The 23,876-nt window shown below is 40.7% G+C and overlaps 1 protein-coding gene across 5 annotated transcripts in view; it reads right to left on the bottom strand.

Annotated features, from left to right (window-relative positions):
- The window catches only part of emx3 (empty spiracles homeobox 3), a 28,376-nt gene that overhangs the window by 2,677 nt on the left and 1,823 nt on the right, over positions 1–23,876 (bottom strand). For all 5 annotated transcript variants that reach the window (XM_077609139.1, XM_077609138.1, XM_077609136.1 and 2 more), the window contains exons 2-3: positions 19,960–20,150; positions 18,428–18,736 (exon numbers count right to left, since the gene is read on the bottom strand). In XM_077609139.1, the coding sequence (XP_077465265.1) occupies positions 18,548–18,736; positions 19,960–20,150 (380 nt within the window). In that variant the 3' untranslated portion in view covers positions 18,428–18,547. The remainder of the gene's footprint in view (positions 1–18,427; positions 18,737–19,959; positions 20,151–23,876) is intronic.

Here is a 23,876-nt window from a genome sequence, read left to right on the forward strand (position 1 = left end):
TTTGTTTTTGACTTCTAAGGTTACATACTTGGATATGCTTTTTCAATTGGGATTCATTTGGCTAAAGCAGGGGTGTCAAACATACGGCCCGCGGGCCGCAACTGGCCCCCAAGGAGGTTCGATCAGGCCTTGTCTAAGGAAATATGAGGTGTTTCATGAAATGTTTTGAAAAAGGATAGTTCATTAAATTTCAATATTTTCCTAATGTTCTTGTGCTTCTTTACACCAAAACAAAGAAAAGACATGATATTTGGGTTATTTATAGCAGAGCATGGTATAATTTTAATGGTCCGGCCCACTTGACATCTCCCTAGGCCGTATGTGGCCCACGATGCCAAATGAGTTTGACACCCCTGGTCTAGATGTTATGATCTTCAATACAAAAATGTGACATTATTCAGTACAGACAGACGGGAGCGTCTTAACGCGGACGAGAAAGAGACGTGACGGCAAGATGGCTGTAACAAACTTTAAATTTAACTGAAATGAACTTAGATTACTATACACACACTTAAAAATAAGTTTTAATCTTACGTTACACTAAATTTAAACCTTTTGCGATAATCGAGGCAAACATGTTAATGTATTCCACCGCGGCCTTCGAGTCGGAACTTCCTGGCTTGTCCATGCCTCAGAACCGAGTGTATCCCAGTTCGTTCTTTAAAATTATCGAACCAGCCACAACTCGCTTTGAAGGATTTCGCTGGTGTCTTTTTCAGGGCGAGAAAGACAGAGTGATGCTGTTCTCTTAAGCAACCTCTCGCATACTCGGCCACCTGGACGGCTGTATCGTGAACCATCCGGTATATTCGTATCTCACATTTGTCTCCCATCTCAAGGCAAAAATATGCTCGGGATTTTCCTCGTATCTCAAATTTCTCGTATGTTGGGACACTCGTATGTCAAGGTATTACTGTACATTAAAGGCGTGACCGGACGTTTGGTCGCCGGACATTTGGTCGCCCGGACGTTTGGTCGCCCGGACGTTTGGTCGCCGGACGTTTGGTCGCCTGGGTGAATATAATTTTGAGAGCTGGTTTCAACAGTAAACTCTCTGTCATGTTGTCAAATGTCCGGGCGACCAAACGTCCGGGCGACCAAACGTCCGAGTACCCATTAAAGGTAAGATCGGGCCGAAAAAATCCGACCCATGGGTCCAAATGCCTAACCGTGGGTCCAAAAACCCAAGGAATTAACTCAATTTGCAGGCTCGAGCCCAAAGCGAACCCGAAATGTCATATTTTATTTGTGAGGACTCGGGACTCCCGATTTTAGTTTATCCTCAACTTCTTGCAGCACCTTTTGTGTTTTATCCAAAATTCCAAATGATTTATTTTATAATAAGTATTCCTTAGTTTAATATGCACACATCATTTTAGTATAATTTTTTATTAACATTTATTTATTTTTTATTTTATTTTTTTAAAGTCAGCAAGAGAGACCACACATCATTTTAGTATAGTACTTTTTTTCAGTGAGAGAGAATACCAGCCCGACCCGACCCCAACCCCGCCTGAATTTCGGGTCGGGTTCGGGCTTGGGCTCGGACTCAAGATCTCACCTTTAATTCCTATTAATTTTCATTTATGGGTAATTCCCTGCACATTTTGGGTCACTTCCTATTGGTTTTGGATCACTTCCTGTACTTTTGATGGCATTCCAAGCTCCTTTCCTGTACATTTTTGATATTTTCATGTTATTTGTGGGGGATTTCTGGGTGACTTCCTGTTCATTTGCCACTTACTGTTGATTGTAAGTCATGTATGGCTGATTTTCTTCTACATTTTAGCTCATTTTCTAATGATTTTGGGTCACTTCTTATTCTTGGATTATCTCAGGGTAACCCTTTTTATATTTTGGATAGCTTCATGTTGGTGCTAAGGCATTTCTAGTTAACTTCCTGGTCATTTTTTAGGCCTTTCCACATAAATTCCTATTTATTTCATGTGATATGGGTCACTTTTGTTGATTCAGGGGCACTTTCTGTCGATTTGAGGAATTCTAGTGTCATTTCTTGCATTGTTTAGGTCACTTTCTGTTTATTCTGGGGCAATTGAAGAACTGAGGTAAATCAATAGGAATGAATTGAACACTTGAGTTTAATGTGCCGTTGGAAATCAAATGAGTCAGTTATAACTTGCTTGAGGAAGTTTTTTGACAAAACTTGGTTCAATTGGACGTTTCCACCCCCCAAAAATTTGGCTTAACATTTTTGGGGGCCTTTCAAGTTATAACTGTTTTGATGTCTGAATTATGTGAATCTAAAATACAGTAGCAGAGCAAGTAGTATTATTAAAAATATTTGAATGGGGTTCATTTTATGTTTTTGGCACAACATTGAATTTTAGGAGCGGGATTCAAAAGAGCCTGTTTGGCAGGAATTTTTGGAACGTTTCGACGCTGGAATGGCGTGAATTGATCGACTCGCGTTGGGTGTGCGGTGTGCCGAAAACAGCGGATGATAAAAATATGTATGAAATTTACAGCTTTACAAAGCATCCTCACAATAATGTCTGTATTATTGATTGACTTAATTTTGACAAATAATCTCTACCTGCCCAAATTGATTTTGATCTCTGTTGCCTTCAGTTGCACTTTGAATAACAATAATAATGAAGGTCGTAGTAATTGGCTCAATAGATTTAAAGAACCAGTTAATATGGTGGCTCAAGTACTTGGGTGTTTTTTTTTCTTCCATAATTGGCTTCTTCACAGACACATTTTCTTCTTTTTTTTTCTTGCGCCGCCTCGTCGCTTGGCTGCCGAACTGCGAAAGGATAATGATGTGAATTACGCTTTTAATGATGCGTTAATTAGAGTCACGCCGCAGCAGAGCATGAAGCGTGAAACGTTTGCAATAAATAAGGCAACAGATTGGGTTGCATATGCTTCAGATTGCAACTTTACAAGTGTGTTGGCAACTCACTCACTCACAACTATTATTAGGAGAAAGTGAAACAACATGAGAAAGTCACACTTTGCATGCACAAATTACGTGTGGATGCTTTCCTCTGTCCTTCATGTGTCACTTCCTGTGGATTTTTGCTCACTTCCTATTCATATTGGTGCATTTTCGGGTCACTTCCTGGTTAACTCATTGGCTCTCATTTACCGTCCTAGACGTCCAATCGAAACGAAAAAATGTTCATTAGCCTTGTGGACCGTTAATGGCATTGAAAGATGAATATTCAGAGGTAGGCCTCCTTAGAGGTAAGAGCTTAAGCCCGAACCTGACCCAAAATGTATAAAAGGTTACACTGAGATAATCCAAGTACAAGTAGTGACCCAAAATCATTAGAAAGTGAGCTAAAATGTAAAGGAAAATAAAGCATACATGACCTACAATCAACAGTAAGTGGCAAATGAATAGGAAGTCACCCAGAAATCCACCCACAAACCATATCACATGAAACAAATAGGAATTTATGTGGAAAGGCCTAAAAAATTACCTGGAAGTGAACTAGAAATGCCTTAGCACCAACATGAAGCTATCCAAAATATAAAAAGGGTTACCCTGAGATAATCCAAGAATTAGAAGTGACCCAAAATCATTAGAAAATGAGCTAAAATGTAGATGAAAATCAGCCATACATGACTTACAATCAACAGTAAGTGGCAAATGAACAGGAAGTCACCCAGAAATCCCCCACAAATAACATGAAAATAGCAAAAATGTAAAGGAAAGTAGCCTGGAATGCCCTCAAAAGTACAGGAAGTGATCCAAAACCAATAGCCAGTGACCCAAAATGAACCATAAATGAAAATTAATAGGAAGTAGAGGTGAGACCTTGAGCCCGAGCCCAAGGCCAAGCCCGAACCCGACCAGACTCGAACTTCAGGTCGGGTAGGGCCTAAAATGTCAATCATTACTTTGGGTTCAGGACGAGTCAGGCCGGCTTTTCTCTCACTGAAAAAAAAATTACTACACTAAAACGATGTGTGCTCTCTCTTGCTGACTTTAAAAAAATAAAAAAAATAAAAATGTTAATAAAAATGTATACTAAAACGATGTGTGCATATTAAACTAAGGAATACTTGTTAAAAAATAAATCATTTGGAATTTTGGATAAAACACAGAAGGTGCTGTAATGTAACTGCAATTGGAGGCGGAGCCGCAGAACCAAAGCATGCTCCGCGCACGTCACGTGAACGCCGCAAGAATTTAAGGATAAACTAAAGACAGGCGAACTGAAAAGACAAACACGCAGCGGTATTATACAGTCTTGTTTAACTTAGATTTTGTTAGAAAAGAAAGGCTGCAATTTGTTATCATAAATCCCCCTTCCTCCTCCCGACTCGGGTCGGGAGTCCCGAGTCTTCACAAATAAAATATGACATTTCGGGTTTGCTTCGACCTCGGGCCTGCAAATCAAGTTAATTCCTCGGGTTCGGTCCAGGTCGGATTTTTGGACCCGCGGGCCGGGTTGGGTCGGGTCAGATTTTTTGGGCCTGATCTTACCTCTGGGCCACCTACGTCACAGGCGTGTGCGGTCGATTGGTCGCCGGTCTTTTGGTCGCTGGTCTTTTGGTCGCCGTCTTTTGGTCGCCGTCTTTTGGTCGCCGGTCTTTTGGTCGCGGTCTTTTGGTTGCCCATTGTCGTGGTCAGGGCGACCAAAAGACCGGCGACCAAAAGACCGACGACCAAAAGACCGGCGACAAAACAAGATAAAACAACACGGTCTATGCATCAATAAAAGCCAACAATGGCCATGAGCAATTTCACTGAGCCGATGTGTCAGTGTATAAGAGTTTGTATGTCCATGCGTTGTCCCTTTAAGAAGCTACGTCAGTCAGGCAGGGTCTTAACAAGTTCTCCAACAAAAAACAATAAAAGTACGGGAAATTTGGAGCTTTTCTTTAGCCTAATAATTACTAGGGCATTAAGTATGAATAAATAGTAATTCACAGTTTGTATTTAGGGAATTTGAGCAACGATTTCAATGGTAATTATCACTTACCTTCCGGGCAACCAAAAGACCGGCAACCAAAAGACCGGCGACCAAAAGACCGGCGACCAAAAGACCGGCGACCAATCGACCGCGTACCGTCACGGGTGTCAAATTGGTGGGGCGGGAGCCAGATCCGACCCACCGCCTTACTTTGTGCAGCCCGACAATGCAAATCATGGGTATCAACTTTATGTCAAAACTTTTTCTTTCAGTATATTTTCAATCAGCTCCTTTTTCATCTTTACTTTGAGTAGATTTTTACACCAGTTAAAGTTTCACCAAAATAACAGTTTTTCTTTTTGGTACTCATTGCACCCCTATTGCTAAAGCTATCTTTAGCTGAGAGGCAAATAAAAGAGGGCACCATGATGAATATAAAAATGTGTTTCTTTTTTGTTATTTTATTTTTTAGCCATTTAGCCATTTCGCCAGCTGAGCCGCAGATGGCGGCCCGTCACAGCACTGACCTGCTGGACCTCCGAACCCCCAGCTGCCGCGGCGCTAGCTGGGGAGGCCTTGCGCAGAAGGACCGCTCACCACTTCTCGCCTGCTAGGAAGCAACATTCTGCTTTTGTGCAAGTGAGGGAGATTGCTGCGCTTAGCCATTTGGCCGTTTGGCCGCCGGCGCCGGCCTAAGAAGGCGCCGTTAGCCATTAGCGGCGCGCGCCAGCCGCAGATGGGCCGCGGCACCCGGCCAGCACAGCCGCGCAGCTCCACAAACACCGCCTGGGTATGCATTTGCTACGCCAAGTGTGTTGTTTAGATATTTTTTTTCATTTAATCATTGCATGCGTGCCCGTCTGTGGACGTCGTCGCGGCCATTGACGATGACAACCGATCAATCATTCCAAACGGAAGATACCACCGCCGTTACGGTAAAGGTAGCAACCACTGGTAAAGTATGCGGGTAACCGTCTGAAAAAAACCCTTTTCCTGAGCCCTTTTGAATCTTTTTCCGGGACCATGGCTAATCAGCTCTGACCGATGGTGACTTCCTGATTGGTGTACCTTCGTTCGTCATGGAATTGTTTCTTGAGATTTTCTGAGTGTGCATAACATAGTTGTTTACGGGCATGTGTACGTTTGTTCACTCGGCGGCCACTTGCCATTCCACCCCATTGGATAATGTTTTTGCATATCTTAATAATTTTAATAGCTCAATAAATAGTGTTTTCCTTTTTCTCTTTTTTAGATTAGTTTAGATCAAACTTCATTCCTCTCGTACTTGGGAAATTCACTTTGTTGCAGTAGCAAGAAGGTGAAAACACAGACACAGAAAAGACATTGTAGACGTAAAAAAGAATGGATAATAAATGAATAAATAAGCATGTTACACGAAATATACATACATTATATATATTGTATATGTATATATGTGTGTATGTGTATATATATATATGTATATATATGTATATGTATATATGTGTGTATATGTGTATATATATATATATGTATATATATGTATATATGTGTATATATATGTGTATATATGTATATATATATATATATATATATATATATATATATATATATATATATATATATATATATATATATATTGCTACGACTTCCGAAAAATCCAAGTTAAGAGACAACTTCTGCAGCGAATTTATTTCATAAGTCGAGTTGCCAATGGACTAGAAAAGAGATAAATACATTTTAAAACCCCAATTGCTTTTACCCAATTCCGATTCCCTGAAAATTATATGATCGGGCCCGTTTTCCAATAAAATGTTTATCTGGGACATATCTAGTGTCAATACTTTGATACTTTCCATTGCAAATAATGGGGTATGGATTTTCTGAGTGTGCATAACATAGTTGTTTACGGGCATGTGTACGTTTGTTCACTCAGCTGCCACTCACCATTCCACCCCATTGAATAATGCTTTTGCATATTTTATTAATTTTAATAGGTTAATAAATTGTGTTATCCTTTTTCTCTTTTTTAGATTGGATTAGATTAGATCAAACTTCATTCCTCTCGTACTTGGGAAATTCATTTTGTTGCAGTAGCAAGAAGGTGAAAACACAGACACAGAAAATACATTGTAGACGTGAAAAAATGGATTATAAATGATAAAGAATAAATTAATAAATAAGCGTGTTACACGAAACATACATACATTATATATAATTCACTGTAAAATAATGCTATGACTTTCGAAAAATCCAAGTTAAGAGACCACTTCTGGAATGAGTTAATTTCATAAGTCGAGTTACCAATGGACTAAAAAAGAGATAAATACATTTTAAAACCCCAATTGCTTTTACCCAATTCCGATTCACTGAAAATTATGTGATCGGGCCCGTTTTCCAATAAAATGTTTGTATCTGGGACATATCTAGTGTCAATACTTTGATACTTTCCATTGCAAATAATTGGGTATAAATGACGCTGGGATGTAATACAACCACTCCAACATGTTTTCTACCTGCTTTTATGGCTTCCTCACTCCCTCCCTCACTCTTTTCGTCCCTCCCGGCTGACAATCTGCACTGACAAGGTGTGAGCTTCATTATCACCCCCACAAGCCTTCTTATGAGCCCCTCCCACTTCCTTGAGAACATCTGAGGTGCTAACGCCAAACAAGGCAAGTGTGCGAAAGTATGGCGTTAGATTCATGCCACAATTTCATAAGTGTAATGTGAAATTCCACGTATGGAAAAGGTGTTCAAGTATAAAAGAACATTTTTTTTACATTTATAAATTCACAATTATCTTGCGCTCGCTATGTCTTTCTCATCCACATAGAACACAGATTTCCCTTACTTGTGATGCGCACTTCACTTCGATTCATTTCATGTTACAAGTCTGCCACTATTCTCAACCAACCAGGATACAGGGGCAAAATTCTGATTGGGTAATTCCTGTCCAATCATAATAAGTGGTGCGCAACAAAATTGAATCCCTGTTTGATATTTGTTCACATTTAGTACTAACACGTGGATGCTATGCTGTTCTATTTTCCATTTGCTAATCAATGGAGATATTTCATGCTTCAAATTGAATCTGATTGTAAAACGGAAACCGACTCATGAGCTTCCAGACGTCATAGATATACTTGAGTAGAATGTAATTGGACGACAGTAAGCAGGTAATCAGAATTTGCCCTCATTCTGACTTCTGATTGGTTGTGGCTAGGCTGGTTGAATTCTTTTAATAACCCTTAGGTGTGAGTGTGAATGGTTGTCTGTCTCCTTGTGACCTCCAATTGCCTGGCCACCGATTCAGGGTGTTCCCCGCCTGGTGCCCGTAGTTAACTGGGATAGGCCAAGGACCCCCCTCCCCCCCCCGACCCTTGTGAGGATTAGTGGTTCAGATAATAAATGTTTTTCTGTTCTTGAAATAACCACCATTTTGTTTAGCACATTGGGATCCATGGAATATGGATATTGAAGGCATTGATCTCAGAAACCTGACTGACTCGCAGTGGTATCTCTACTGGTTACAGTAGTGGTTTTGTGACCTGTATTGTTTATGGAAAAAGAAGCATATTTTACATTTAATTAGCCCAATTTGTTCTACGATCTTTAATACTATCCCCTAAACCCCTTAAAAAGAGTATACTACTTTGTATAAAATATATACATAGACATTTTTCAATGGGATGGAATTGCGAGTGGCAGCTAGCGTAGACATAAACACAACTAAGCAACTTAAAATTATGTTACCCACGCTCAGAAAAACAACTCACCTGATGAACGAGGGTCTAAGGCAGGGGTAGGGAACCTATGGCTCGGGAGCCACACGTGGCTCTTTTGATGGGTGCATATGGCTCTGAGCTAAAATATGGAAACTGCTGGTGAGGGAGCCGAGTCCCGAACGGACCAATAGGAACATCGCGTCGGAACTGTGGCAATGATTTGAGTCTTCTGCATTCATTCTCTCATTGATACTCATTGACCTCATTGATATTCATTGATTAGCAACAGCGTAGCAGTGTTGTCAAAGGAATTCAGAGACTTTTTATACTTTAAAAGTGGTAAAATGACAAAAAAAATGCGCACATTTTCATGTATTTTGACTTTTAAATTGTGAGTATGGCTCTCAAGGAATAACATTTGAAAATGGGAATTGTTTATGGCTCTCTCTTTCAAAAAGGTTCCCGACCCCTGGTCTAAGGCACACGACTCAGGAATTCACCCCATACAAGCTGGCTCTTGCATCTGCCTACAGCGCACTAACTTTGCTTTTAGCATCAGGGTGACGCAGCTTCCTTCTAGCGAATGAGATGAGGTGTTGGGAAACACCCAATGGGAAAGCAACTAGCACAATATTAAAAAAAAAAAAATACAGGAAGATTGTTTACGTTTTAGGGGATGTTTCAATTTGTCGGATGATTTATAAATCTGATTGTTTTTGTATTTTGGAGAAAGGGTTTCCCATTTAGGCTTTCCGTAACCGGAATTGCTCGTATGTAGAAGCATTTGTAAGTAGAGGTGCTACTGTATACAGTGGTACCTCTACATACAAGCAGCTCTACCTACGAGATTCTCGAGATACGAGGAAAATTGAGCAAATAATTAGCTCTAGATACGAGAAAGCCAGGTGGCCATGACATGAGAGGCAGTTTATTATTGTAGCATCTTGTTGGAATTATTTTATATAAGTTATCCTGATTCTGTTATGACTGTTGAAATGTTAGTTAATAGAATGAGAGTGTCTTGGGCCCCTGGGGAGTTTTCACCTTATTCAACAAAGAGGAACTACCCAGGGGGGGCCGACGCCTGTCTGTTTGTCTGTTTTGTGAGGGTTGCAAGATATCGAGAAGACTGTAAAGATGTTATCTCGAAGGGGCATATGGTCATGATCAAAGAACCTTTTGTTACTGGGAGAGAACTATCTCTCCTGTGATCAGCTTGAAACTTCCTGTAACTTGGACACTCCCAAAACACAATAAGAGAATAGGCGAGGGGAGATTTTCTTCAGAGTGTTTCGAAGGGCTGAGACGCGAACGGTCCTGAGAACCTCTCATTTTTTAAATAAAGTTAACTCAAATTCTCTGTGATTTCCTTCTTTTCAGGTTGGTGAAACAAATGTCTGGTGTTTGAACCCAACATTTAATTGGTCCTTCGAGCCGGATCCCAAGACACCTAAGGATCCCAGCAAGTGAGCAAGATCCAGAAAAGTCTGTGGCCACAGCATAAAGATCCTTTTCCAGGACTGTTTCTTCCTTACGGGCTGGGGTCCAAAGGTTGAAGGGATACCGAGGACGCAGAGAATCGTGAGTGAATTTTATTTAAAAAAGGAATGAATGAGAAAAAAGGAATGAATGAAGGCGTAACAGACCCCTTTAGTTGGAAAAGACTAATTAAACTCTGTAAAATTAAGAAATAAAAACCCTGAGAATCCTAGAGCCCTATCAGGTAAAATTCAAACAACAAACATCCGCGGCGTAACAGACACCCTTAGTTGCAAAAGACTAATTAAACTCTGTAAAGGATATCGGAGTCCAAGTTGTATTGAACAAACAATAACCAGAAATTTGTGGCGTAACAGACACCCTTAGTTGCAAAAGACTAATTAAACTCTGTAAAGGTTTGCGGAGCCTTGGTTGCGAATTAAAAGGAGTGAACGTGCAAAAAGTGTGTTTGGAAATACATTTTACCATTTGGTGATTTGTATCTCATATCAAACAACAGGAGACAAATGTCGACCTCTAGTGGATGTATGTAGACGCGAAACTCCGCCTGAAAAGGTTGAAGTGAGTTTACCACTAAAGGAATTTATCGACATCCTGTTGTCTAAACCCAGTGTTAGTGCACTATAGGTGCAAAGACCCACTGGGACTAAATTTTATTCAAAAATGGGTAAAGTACAAAGTAAAACAAGTAAAAAAGAGGAATTCCTCTCGGAACTTGCGTCTAAAGACTGGAAGATAGTTCATAGAGAGGATCCCGACGCGGTGGAATCCTTGCGTTATTGGGTAAAAAAAAAATATGGGTTCACTGGTAGACTAATAATAAAAGATATCCGTGAACTACAACAAAAAATCGAAAAATCGTGTAACAAAAAACGAAGTAAAATGCAAAAACAAGGTTATGATCAAACCAAAGCGTGGTTGCGAATAGCAGGGCAAATAGAAGAGGTTGAGAAAGTAGCTAAACAAAAAAGAGAAGAGATAACTATATTAGGCCTGTTAAAAAAACAGTGGTCCCTCTTCAGCTCTCCTCGTGCGAGGCTCCACACGCAAGCGGGGAGCACGACGACGAGGGGGGGGAAAGGGGGCCTGCTGGTCGTGCGGCAAAGAGGGCCACATAGCCAGGGAATGCGGGGGCAACCCTCCCCGCGCACAGCGACGACATGATAGCGCACGACTAAAACAGGAGGTAGCAAAACAAATGGTTAACAAAAGTAAGGGGAGAGATAGATAAAAAAGGTGGTGAAACCCCCCTTCACAGATGCGGACCCCCCTCAAGCTAAACACTCTTTGCAAACAAAAGGAGAGGGGGGGGGGGGTACGCCCATACAGTTTACTGCTCCCTTCACACCAAAAACAAAGGGCAGGAAAGACTACCACAAGAGAGACAGAGATAGTTGATAGTGTTATGATATATTAGTGAAAAATTATGGGTCTTTTATTAAACACTAAAATTTATATTAGGAAATGCATAGTGAAAGGTTATTTTCCCTAAATTGTAATTGAGGTAATAGTGAGCACAGAAAATGGCTCTTATTTTAAATAAAACCGCCTTCTTAGAGCGGATAGGAATTCAGCCAGAGCTTTAACTATTTGTTTTAGCAATATGAGAGTGATTTGCGATTTAGACTTAAGTATTAAGAATCATCCAAATTATTAATGATATCAAACATGAAAACAATGCAGAAATGGCATTTATCCAAATTATTAGGTAAATTTAGATAAATTGTTTGTCTTTTTGTGTTTCTAATTGGCCGACCATCAAGATATAATCAATCAGATATCAAGGTGGAAAATGATTTAGAAATTTGAAATCAAATTTTGATGAAAATTATGGAAAATTGTTTAGTCAAATGAAATTTTAATGGTAAAAGCAGCAGTACTCCAAACGTGAAATTTGAAGTGGAGAAACAAATCTGCTATGCAAAATTTAGGAGCACTGAAAAGACAGTGCTTGATACCAAATTCCAAAGTACTATTGATTTATTGTGATAATGGCATCCAAATTGTGTTAACAGAATAATTGACTGAATTGACAAAAGTTTCCATATTTCGTTCCGAAAAAGAAAAAAAATATATATATATATAAATGGAAATCCAATTTAGTGGAATATACCAAACGCCATTATTAACTACACGATTGGAATTGGAGGATGAGGCTAATCATATGTCTGCATAAAAGAAAAAACTTTAAAGAAACGCATTAATTTTGGGTTGGCAGAGGGAGATTGCATTTCTCAACAGGAAACATGATGAGCAACCCGGGATGAGAGTGCAAATGTTCCTGACCAAACCAGCAGACATGAAAATAGCGGATCCATTTTGTGCTCTGTAAGAAGGTTCTCTCAGTTGAAACGTATGATGAGACAGGTAAGATAAAATTTTTGACGTAATCAGACAAAATGGCAAGCACTCCAATATTGATTGGAAAGATTATTGCTCGGGGAGCAATGCTGTAAGCCATGAGGAACTTTTTATATTGGTTTTATTGTCTCCATATAAAAAAAGCGTTTCAATTGAGACTACACCTTCTTACAGATAGTTAAAGTAAACAATTGTGACTAGATCTTCTTACATATTTTTAAAGTAAACAATTAGAGAGAAAAGAGAAACTACAATGGATAGAAATGTAACTAGAATTTAATTTTATGCCTGACTATTGAAAAATATTGATTAAGAAAGATTCATAGGAGATGATTGGCAAACTCCGAAGACAATGGAATGTTACATTTGATAATAAGACTACTAGATTGGGATATTTTGAATTTCAAAAAACTGAGGTTAATATGCAACGCAATACACATTGTTAAATGAATTGGGACTTGATTAGTATGCATTTTAAAAGTAATGGGCTTTGATTGCTCTAAAAGATACAATTATGTTAAAAATATTGACCCTGACAAACAAGGGGTGATTACATTTTACTGGGTTCAATTTTATTTAGAATTATAAATGTGTGCATTTTGTTTTTTGATATTAATTGATGTGAATCTAAACTGTTACAGAGAACGGGAAAGCTGTTTTCCTGAGGAGAAAGCAGCCTGGTTTGCTTTTTGTATTTTTCCTATTCTTAATATGATTAGTTAATTTGTGTAATTGTAGGAAAGAGGAAAAAACAAATATGGGTTTTGATCTTAACAGGGAAGCAGTGTTCAAAATAGAATATCAGCTAGCATGTTTAATTTTGACTGATAAGGTTTTTAAATTTTCACAAACATAATGATGAATGTTAAGCACGTGTTAAAGACAACGACAGAACACAGCAGCATACACAACAACAAAACTGAGCCGATCTCAAGAATAGTGCAGACGAACTGTACAAAGCTAAAGGCCTACCGTACCTACCAAAAATGTATTCCATAATTGAGCCATAAATGTCTCAACAGGGGGGAGGTATGGTGAAGAGGTATAAATACCTATTTTAAAATTTTTGTAGGAACTGTTTAATTTGTTATTTTATTGATCTGTAAAGAACATGGGATCTCCAGAATCATCTGGAGTGACAATGGAGCTCATTTTTCAAACAGCATAGTGCAAAAACATGGCAAAACAACTGGTAGAACTAGCTCGAGATTAACACTTTTTGAGATAGTTATTGGAAGACCATTTCAACTTCCTTGATGGGAAGATGAAGGAGAGAAACTCATCCAAAGAACATGTAAGGTGCCGTGATTTTTTGTCTATCTTGCAGGAGGTGGTGTAGCCAGGTGACTGGATCCTGATCCGAGTCATAAAAATGAAGTCCTGGTTCTCTCCACGATGGGAAGACCCATTCGTGGCCTAACTCACCAACCTCCACAGCAGCAAAGATCACTGAAAAGTCAAAGTCGATTCAGGTCAAGAGTTCGAGACAGGTGACTCTGAGTGGACTAAGTCGGACGGTGTCAAAACCCTTGTCCGTGAAGAAACTCATCTGACGTCTACTCACCAGCCACGAGCACCCCTCACTTAACCCTGACCTCCCATAGACTTTGCACCTCTATACAGAAGCCACAGTGAAAGCTGTTGCCATCCACATCACAGTGACTGGACTGTCAGTGACAGCCTGGGCGTATCTGAACGCCCCGCCCACAGAGCCTCGAGTTGGAAAACAAGTGCAGGAAACGTCCTGCCTCAACACTGGAAAGGCAGAGCCAAGCGGTCCGCTCTTGGAAGGGGACCCAATCTACATCAACATCGGGGTTCCCTGCAGCATACCAGATGAGTATAAACTCGCTGACCAAATTGCACGACTCCAGAACAGGACGGAGGAAGGGTTTGCAGCCATCCATGAACAGTTGTCGGTGACCTCCTGATGGCGTTCCAGAACAGAATTGCTGTTGACATGCTCCTGGCAGAGAAAGGTGGCGTGTGCTCCATCTTTGGCGACCAATGCTGCACGTTCATCCCTAACAATACAGCAGCTGACGGGAGTTTAACCAAGGCCCTGGAGGGCCTTCGATCCCTCAACAGCAAGATGAAAGAACATTCTGGAGTCGACACCTCAATGTGGGGCGAATTTGGTAGCATGTTTGGCAGATACAAACAGTTGATTGTATCAGTTTTAATGTCAATCGCTGTTTATGCTGCCATTCTCACAACTTGTGGATGTTGTTGTATTCCCTGTATTCGTGCGTTATGTGAAAGGTTAATAACAAATGCTATACAACCAGTCAAATCAGAAATGTATGCCTTATTGACATCTGGAGGCGAACCACGGGATGACGACGACGCCGACGCATCTGGGGGTGAGGAGGAAATGCAGTTCGCTGGACTGCCTGACATGTTCCCAGATGCTAAAGACTATGGCATTGATTTTTGAGTGTAACGTTTTCTGTTATTTTTGTGATCCTGTAATGTGAAAATCTGAAAAGAAGAGGTTATGGATGATGATATTTTATAGCAGAATCCGGATAAACAGGAGGGTTATGTTGGAATTATTTTATATAAGTTATCCTGATTCTGTTATGACTGTTGAAATGTTAGTTAATAGAATGAGAGTGTCTTGGGCCCCTGGGGAGTTTTCACCTTATTCAACAAAGAGGAACTACCCAGGGGGGGCCGACGCCTGTCTGTTTGTCTGTTTTGTGAGGGTTGCAAGATATCGAGAAGACTGTAAAGATGTTATCTCGAAGGGGCATATGGTCATGATCAAAGAACCTTTTGTTACTGGGAGAGAACTATCTCTCCTGTGATCAGCTTGAAACTTCCTGTAACTTGGACACTCCCAAAACACAATAAGAGAATAGGCGAGGGGAGATTTTCTTCAGAGTGTTTCGAAGGGCTGAGACGCGAACGGTCCTGAGAACCTCTCATTTTTTAAATAAAGTTAACTCAAATTCTCTGTGATTTCCTTCTTTTCAGGTTGGTGAAACAAATGTCTGGTGTTTGAACCCAACACATCTCTTTCGTATATAACATATCTACGAGCACTGAATGATTTTTTTCACACGAGCTTCTCCTACACATGGACCAGAAAACGCACAACACGCATGCACGGGCAAAAAGAGGGCTTTCTGGGTAATGAATATACTCGTGCACACACGACCGATAGACAATAGCACCCTTTCTCATAATAAAACTTCATTACCCACAATCAGTACGTGGGTAGGCTGAGCTGTTGCATTTTTTTCAGTTCTGTTTTTCCTTCCTAGCCTCTTAGCTCCCGCGGTCGCTCATTCAAGACTACTTCTCGTTGGCAAGTGGTCGTGCGTTATCCTATTGTGAGGACATTCGTGTGCATCATTTTCGGAATATTTTGAAGGGAATACAACAGCAAACAGCCCATCAATAGCGAACGTGATTGTGGAGGCGTGGCAAACAGCTAACCCGGAGAACGAAGGTAAAAAAATATAAAACAATTAGAATTCATTTGTGTGTAGTTACATTAAACGTATGTTTGAGTGTGTCTGTATATATTAATCCAAGTTAATTTAAATTTGTTTGTTCGGTCACGAGTGTGTTGCCGTGGATAAAGTCCCCTTGCAGTCATTTGCTTGACTTCGGTACGGGAGATGTAGGATCGATTAGATTGGAAGTGTAAATTTTTGCTTGTCTTCGCGTGTGCCCTACGACTGACCGGCGACCAGTCCATGGTGTAGTCTACCTCTGGCCAAAGTCTGCTGTGACAGGCTCCAGCATCCCCCGACCCTGACCAGGATTAGCGGTGTTGAATACAAAATACAGTAGTACCTCGACCTGCGATCAGCTCGTAGTACGACGAAAATTTCGATCGAATAATTCGCCTGCGATACGATCAAAATTTTGAGATGCGACCAAGCCAGGTGGCCATGACATGAGAGGCTGTTTATCATTGTAGCGCACTGTCTTTTTGCCGCATCTCTTTCGTGTATAACAGATATCTACGAGCACTGAACGATTTATTCAGACGAGTTTCGACAAGGAAACGCACAATGCGCATGCACGGGCAAAAAGAGGGCTTTCTGGGTAATGAAGTATACTCGTGCACACAACAGTTATATTAGTTATATTAAACACATTTTCTTACTATTAAACCACTAGTTATGTGTTAATTTGTTAATAGATGGCGAATTATAAGAAATAAAACATTTTTTCCAATCCAATATCCTGTTTTTGGGGTTTTTTCAGAGGGTTGGAACGAATTAACGCCATCCCCCCCCCCCCCCCCCCCCTCTCTCTATGTCCGTCTCTCTCTCTCTTCCCCCTTCGAAATGCGTCTAATTTTACCTCTATTAAACACATTTTATTACTTTTAAACCACTAGTTATGTGTTACTTTGTTAATAGATGGCGAATTAGAAGAAATAAAACATTTTTTCCAATCCAATATCCTGTTTTTGGTGTTTTTTCAGAGGGTTGGAACGAATTAATTGGTTTTCAGTTCATTTCAATGGGAAACGTCCGCTCGAGTTACGAAAAGCTCGACACATGATCTCAGTCCCGGAACGGATTAAGATTGTATGTCGAGGTACCACTGTATTGGCTTTTTTCTTCACTTCACTGCAACTGTCAAGCTACAAAATCGGTCCCTGTGATAACTGGAGAAGCTTACATGACTGATAGATAGACTTTAGGTTGGGAACCCCCACCCCGTCCCCCATCGCTGCCATCTTGTGGGCGTCTCTCTGTTTCCATAGCGACACAATCCGAAATGACACACTTCCATTTTTGGAATTTTTATTTTTCCAACATGAACACAGGAAGCACAGACTTTTTTCTTTGTGGCCCCGCCCCTTTTTCAGAGAAAAACACTTCAAAGCGGTCTCACAATTAGAATGAGGGTGCATAGATATCACGAGACGTCTGATGTGCGATATGAGCCGTGTCCTGTTGACCAATTAACATGTGGCCCATTCCTTCCAACAAGTGGTATCAAACTGGCGGTCCGGGGGCCAAATCTGATATGTCGCTTCATTTAGTGTGGCACATCAAAGAGAATCTTTTATATCCCCTTTGTGTTTTACTGTAGTAAAAATTGTGTAAATTTCAGCAGTCCCCAATTCACAGTATGTTTTCCCCCTCAATTTGAACAACATTTAAAATTAAAGACAACATTTTCTGTTCATTCATTTGTTTCTTTGAGGTAAATCAAAAAAATGAAAAGCAGAATCTTTACTGATATTCCTTCATTTCTTTTAGTAAATTGTGAATAAATATGACTGAATGAAAAATATTCAAATTTGACCTCTTTAAATTGAAAAATCAAATATACCAAAATTAATTTTAAAATACTATTTACATTTTCCACTTTTTATAGGGAGACAAAAATGGGAAAAAATATGACTTTGAAAACTTTGATGACAATAATTAATGAGTCAATTAATCGCATATAAGCCATATTTGTAATGGGAAAAAATGACTGAATCTTATATGCGCACAAGACTTGCTATACTCTTTTTCACCAGTAGATTTCAGCAAAGTAAAATTTACTATTTGTTGGTTATTTTCAGTTTTGCAGTAAGAAAACAACCATTCTTGGATGAATTAATTCCTTATGATATTGACCCTAATGTGCTTTTGATTCATACAGTATCTCAGAAATACAACGTGCAATGATTTTTCTTTCAAAGTAACACAATTGTACTCCCTATTAAAACCATGAATATGGAGGTGAAAATTCGAATCGGGGCGAGAAATTGTAAAATTCAACGATCTTAAGGCAATTTTAAGGGTGTGGCTTATATGCGAGTAAATACGGTATGTACTATCGAAACTGGTATTGAGTATTTTTTAGCCTTTCGACATCTACCCTTATATGATATATATGATTAAGTGCATGAAAACTTAGTCACATGACTTCCGAGAGGAAGAGGAAGTGCTACGTGAGAGAAGGATGAGGTAAATGTGCGGAAGAAGAAAAATGAGAATACGACACCTCGCCTGCCACCGACGGCTATAGATGTCTTCCGAATGGACGGGACGTCTATGACAATCGAAGTGGCTTGAAACGTGGCCGTTCAATATCGGCGATCTTTTCTTCATTTCAGTCCAATGCTCAATCGTGGAGGCGTCGCCCCGGGTCAGGGTCTGGTATCGTTTCCTGTTCCGGGTCCCGCTGCGTGGCGACTCGCCACCTGCTAGCGTGCTGGCTGCCTTTGGTGCGCTTGTGTTCCGCCTCGAGTGAGTCCTCCTCTAACTTTTGACGTTTGTGTTTGGTTCTGCGGTTCTGGAACCACACCTTCACCTAGAGGGACATTGGCAAATGTGTACAAGTCAACTTTGGCGCGGGCCGCATCGTTGTTTTGGTTTCCAGCGGATCGTTGCCAACAGGGGCCATCCCATAAATGCATAACTGATCGATGAATCTGAAAATAATTTGTTGACATAAAAGTTCTACCAAAAATGTTAAATTCATGTTGAGGTTATTCTGGGATGTTATTATATATGTGCATATATGGGCACATATGGAATATGTGCATATTATTAAATCATTCTTACAAAGCAGACGAAAGCTCGATATAACGAGGACACTTCATTTAATTTTTTTCAGGACTATTGACCAGACAGGTCACCATGTTCCGGGCCGAGGACTGTTGATCTGAGTTTGCAAAGAAGATCTGTGAAGGACTCTTAAATTGCTTTGACTTGGATTCCGGCAGATGGCGATAATCGAATCAACGAAAATACTCGCATATTGTTTAAAAACACGGTCGCTCGGTTTACCTTACATGAAATTATTATGCTTACTTGTGCAAATTCTTACGCAGTTGTTTTGGTTTCCGATCCGCTCGGGTCACCTTGTATGCTTACTTGTTCAAATTCTTACGCAGGTGTTTTTGGTTTCCGACCTGATATGCAATTGTTGTGGCAGGTATTTTTTGACCTTAATGGTGTTATTCGGTTAGCTTATGCAGTTGTTTGAATCAAATTACCGTAAGTGTTTTGATTATGCGCGACTAAATGGACAGAGGAGGATGCCGTTTCTTCAGAATGTCACGGTGGCGAGGACGAGCCAGGACGATTCTCCCTTGCAAGTTTCAACGCTGGAATATGTCAACGATGTCTCTCTGTTTTTATTAAAGTATATCTATTAATAAACCTATCAATTCATTTAATTGAAAAAATAAAATCTGGAGATTTTTGTCTCTTTTTTCATTTTAAAAGAAAAAGCAATACATTTTAACTTATTTCTTTGTTCTAATTTCAGAAATGGCCCCAAATGAATACAAAAGCGAAACCGAAATGCAGCAAAATAAACTAAGTTATGACCCGATATCAACAGGAAGGGACACAGAAATGACCCAAAACAAACAAAAATTTCAACGGTAAGCAACTTTGAATTTCAGTTTGACACCTTTGGGTTGCAACATTTGATAACCTGGAGGCACTCTGAACTTAAGTTATATGGGAGGACGGATGAGGGCTTCCTTTTGTTTTCCGGAAGCCGGCCCTCCCTCACCTGCTCACCTGCGTCTCGGTGAGGCAAAGCACCGAGGCCAGCTGCTTCCTTTCTGCTCCGACCACGTAGTGGTTTTTATCGAAGGCTTGTTCCAAACGTAGAAGCTGCGAGGGAGAAAATGCCGTTCGGATCCGTTTGGCTTTCCGAGAGAAGGCGCCGTGCAGCAGGAGGTTCTCCGTGCCGCCGTCCCCGTCATCACCTGAGCCAAACAAAAGACGCTCTGGTTTGGTAAAACTGGTAAAACTAGGACTAAGTATACACCCTAGGGCACACTTCAAAAGCCTGGTCCCATTATTCGAGACAATTTTGCCTTAGGAGTAAAGACCTGATGTTTTTAGATCAATGCAGAAAACTGTAGAATTTTTTTTTTACTTAAAAAAATGTAAATGACAGAGAATCTAATAGTTAGACAAGTGGTTAGCGTCTCGGCCTCACAGTTCTGGGGTCTGTGAGTTCGATCCCAGCTCAGTCCTTACTGTGTGGAGTTTGCATGTTCTCCCTGGGCTTGCGTGGGTTTTCTCCAGGTACTCCGCTTTCCTCTCACATCCCCAAACCACACAGTGTAGGCTGGTTGAACAATTTAAATTGCCCTTAGTTTTGAGTGTGAATGGTTGTCCGTCTCCTTGTGCACTTCGATTGGCTGGCCACCAATTCAGGGTGGCCCCGCCTGGTGGTCATAGTTAGCTGGGATAAGCTTCAGCACCCCCCACGACCTGACCAATAAGTGGTTCGTAAAATGAATGATCATTTGAGCAATGTTGGCTCTGATTTTCTTGAGTTGACGAGGAGCTGTGACAGGTCGTTTATGTTAAGCGAGGCTGTCGCCACCACTCTTAAGATTCTGACGAGAGCCTGATGATTGTTAAAAGAATTTCCGTATTTTCTCGAATATTAGCCGCCTCCGCGTATAAGCCGTACCCTTAAAATCATTGAATTTTACATTTTCTCTCATACAAGACGCCCCCTGATTCGCAATTTTCACCTCCATATTCATGGTTTTAATAGGCAGTACAAATGTGTTACTTTGAAGGGAAAATCTTAAGAAAAATTATCGACCGGTTGATTGTGACAACGAAATGAGGACCCCTGCCCGAGTTTCCACAACTGTGTACGTCTCCCTTCTTCAACTGGATTACATCTCCATTCTTCTGGTATCTTGTTCCCTTCAACCATTGTATTAAACAAATCTGTAAATAAATCTAAACTTCAGCTTTGCTAATCCTAGCCAATTCCAAGTCCAACACAGTTGCCTCTACTACCCTTTGTTCTCTTTCATTTTCTTTATTCGTTATTATCTCTTCCTTAACATGACACAAAATCAACAAGAAGTGACTTGGAAAGACCCCAAATCAAGTAAAAAAGTGGAGCTAGCAAACCCCAGCAATTTCACAGGCACATTCACCCTACTTTAGTCTCATCTCATCTCATTTTCTGAACCGCTTTATCCTCATTAGGGTCGCGAGGGTGCTGGAGCCTATCCCAGCTGACTCCGGGCCAGAGGCAGGGGACACCCTGTATCAGTGGCCAACCAAGCATACTCACACCCATATCTAGGCGCAATTTAGTGTCCAATCAACCTACCATGCATGTTTTTGGAATGTGGGAGGAAACCGGAGTACCTGGAGGAAACCCACATCTCCTGCTATAGTTGATCAACTTGCAAATCATGCAGAAAGGACGCTGATTCCCGTCACGTTCCGTGATACATGAGAATCCGTATCGTACATATTCGTCCGATCACTTTCTTTTTTGCTCGACATCGTTACCATGAATAAAAATATAAAGAAAGTAATTAAACGATGTACTGGGATGACATTCACACGTTGATTCACTTCTGCACTAAATTTCTCATAGCACTGATTGGCCAAGCAATGTTACGTGATCATCTGTAGCCAGTGATAGCCAAGTGGTGCATGTCAACATGATGAGTCAGTTCGTCTTGACCTCCACGGCTTCACCAAACCCGTGAGACCGACTCAACGAACTTCTAGAGTTCGATCGAACCCAGGTTCAGAAGCCCTGAACTAGAAGTAACGATAATTTTAGATTGCATTTAAATTAGAACTTTATTTCATTCCGTATTCGGGAAATTTCCTTGGTTGCATTAGCAAGACAGACACAGAAGACATTGTAGACCTAGGTAAAAAAAACTGGAGCCACACACAGGAAGTCTACAAGGTGGGGACCTGGAGTTAATGCCTCAATCATCAACTGAAACCCACTAGCAAAAGTCTTTCTTTTGCCTTAGAGTTACTGATTTCTAGTTTAGTGAAAATGTTGGTCCGCTCTTAGACTGGTTTTGTTTTTATCTCTCAAATCTCTTGTTCTCTACTTGGTCTTCACTGAATTCAACTTTTGGGCAAGCGTTGGTCTCAGTCATGTTGTGTTTCAGCCTTGGTTATCACTCCCAAAAGTCTTGATCTTGACTCTTGGCATCGGAAAAATGTCTGTGAAGTTCATCTTGTTCTCCTCAGTGTAAGTAGATTAGAAGTCAATTAGGAAAAGACAAGATGCTGATTCAAGCATCGGTTCCATACTGGCCGGCGGTGTACGTGCCTGCGGTGCGTTTTTTGAGGTCCTTTATTGAAACCTTTGATATCTTTTACATATAAACAAAGTCGTAAACAGTCGCAGTTGAAGAGATCGGCCGGCGGCGTCACGCCGCACGCAAAAACGTCGGTTGAATCGGAGCGAGCCGGGACAAAGACGGCAAGGCAATGGCTAGCGCGTAGCATTCACATGCAAAACACATGCTTTCATCGACACCAAAGTCACGGTAAAAAAAAAACTTAGCTTCACGTTCCATCTTCCTAATCGCTTCCATATCCTTATGTTGTCCATTTAGAATTGGAACAGTTCAGTTGTTTTTAACTTTAGGTGTGAATTGTGTAATAGTGGATCGCGGGAGTTCCTACCAAAGGAGTCTGATATTGTGAACACTCATTGACATCATTAGACGTCCAATCCTTCTCAATTGGGAGGGACTAGGAGCGATCAATCAATCAATCATGGCAGCCTTAGTTTACCTGCCATTGACTGGTAGGGGCAAATGAACAAATGTTCATTCCCCGCTGCCAGTCAAAATGGATTTGTCGTTTATTACCGTAATGAACAACGATCAAAATTATAAACAATAACTACATTGTGGGTGGACGAGTGGTTAGGGTGTTGGCCTCCCAGTTCTGAGGTTCAGGGTTCAATCCCAGGTCCAGACCTTCCTGCGTGCAGTTTGTATGATCTCCCTGAGCTTGCGTGGATTTTCTACAGCTACTCCAGTTTCATCCCGCATCCCAAAAACATTGATACTATGCTGGTTGAACACTCTAAATTGCCCCTAAGTATGTGTGAGTGAGAGTGAATGGCTGTCTGCCCTTCAATTGACTAGGCCACTAATTCAGGGTCTTCTCCCATTGCCTGAAGTCATCTGGGATAGGCTCAAGCGACCCTTATGAGGATAAGCGGTACAAAAAAATAATGAAGGAAATACATATTGAGGCAGGGTGGAAGAGTGGTTAACACATCTGCCTCACAGTTCTGAAATTGAAAGTTGAATTCCTGGCGGGTTCCAAACTGTTTTATAATTTGGCAAATGGAATTTTCAGTCCAATGTTGATTTGGGTTAAAGTGGCATATGTTTAGTGAGAAAAAAGCAACTATTGATTTTGAATTATTTTGGTCCAACATTTTTTGGGGTCAAAAACGAACACCAACTCATGTTGAATCCAATATCGTTGATGCTTGGGTCCAAAATAATACATTCTGACAAAGAAAATACATTCTGAACGTTTGGTTAAAAGAAAACCAGTGTGTTTGTGTGGGTGTTTGTGTGTGTCTGTGCGCGTGTGCGTGCGCGTGCGCGTGTGCGGGGGGGGGGGGGGGGGGGGTGGAATGGTTACATGTTGGTCCTAACTAATTCATTTTGGTT

This window comes from Stigmatopora argus, chromosome 9, assembly GCF_051989625.1.
Source record: "Stigmatopora argus isolate UIUO_Sarg chromosome 9, RoL_Sarg_1.0, whole genome shotgun sequence".
Lineage (NCBI taxonomy): Eukaryota > Metazoa > Chordata > Actinopteri > Syngnathiformes > Syngnathidae > Stigmatopora > Stigmatopora argus.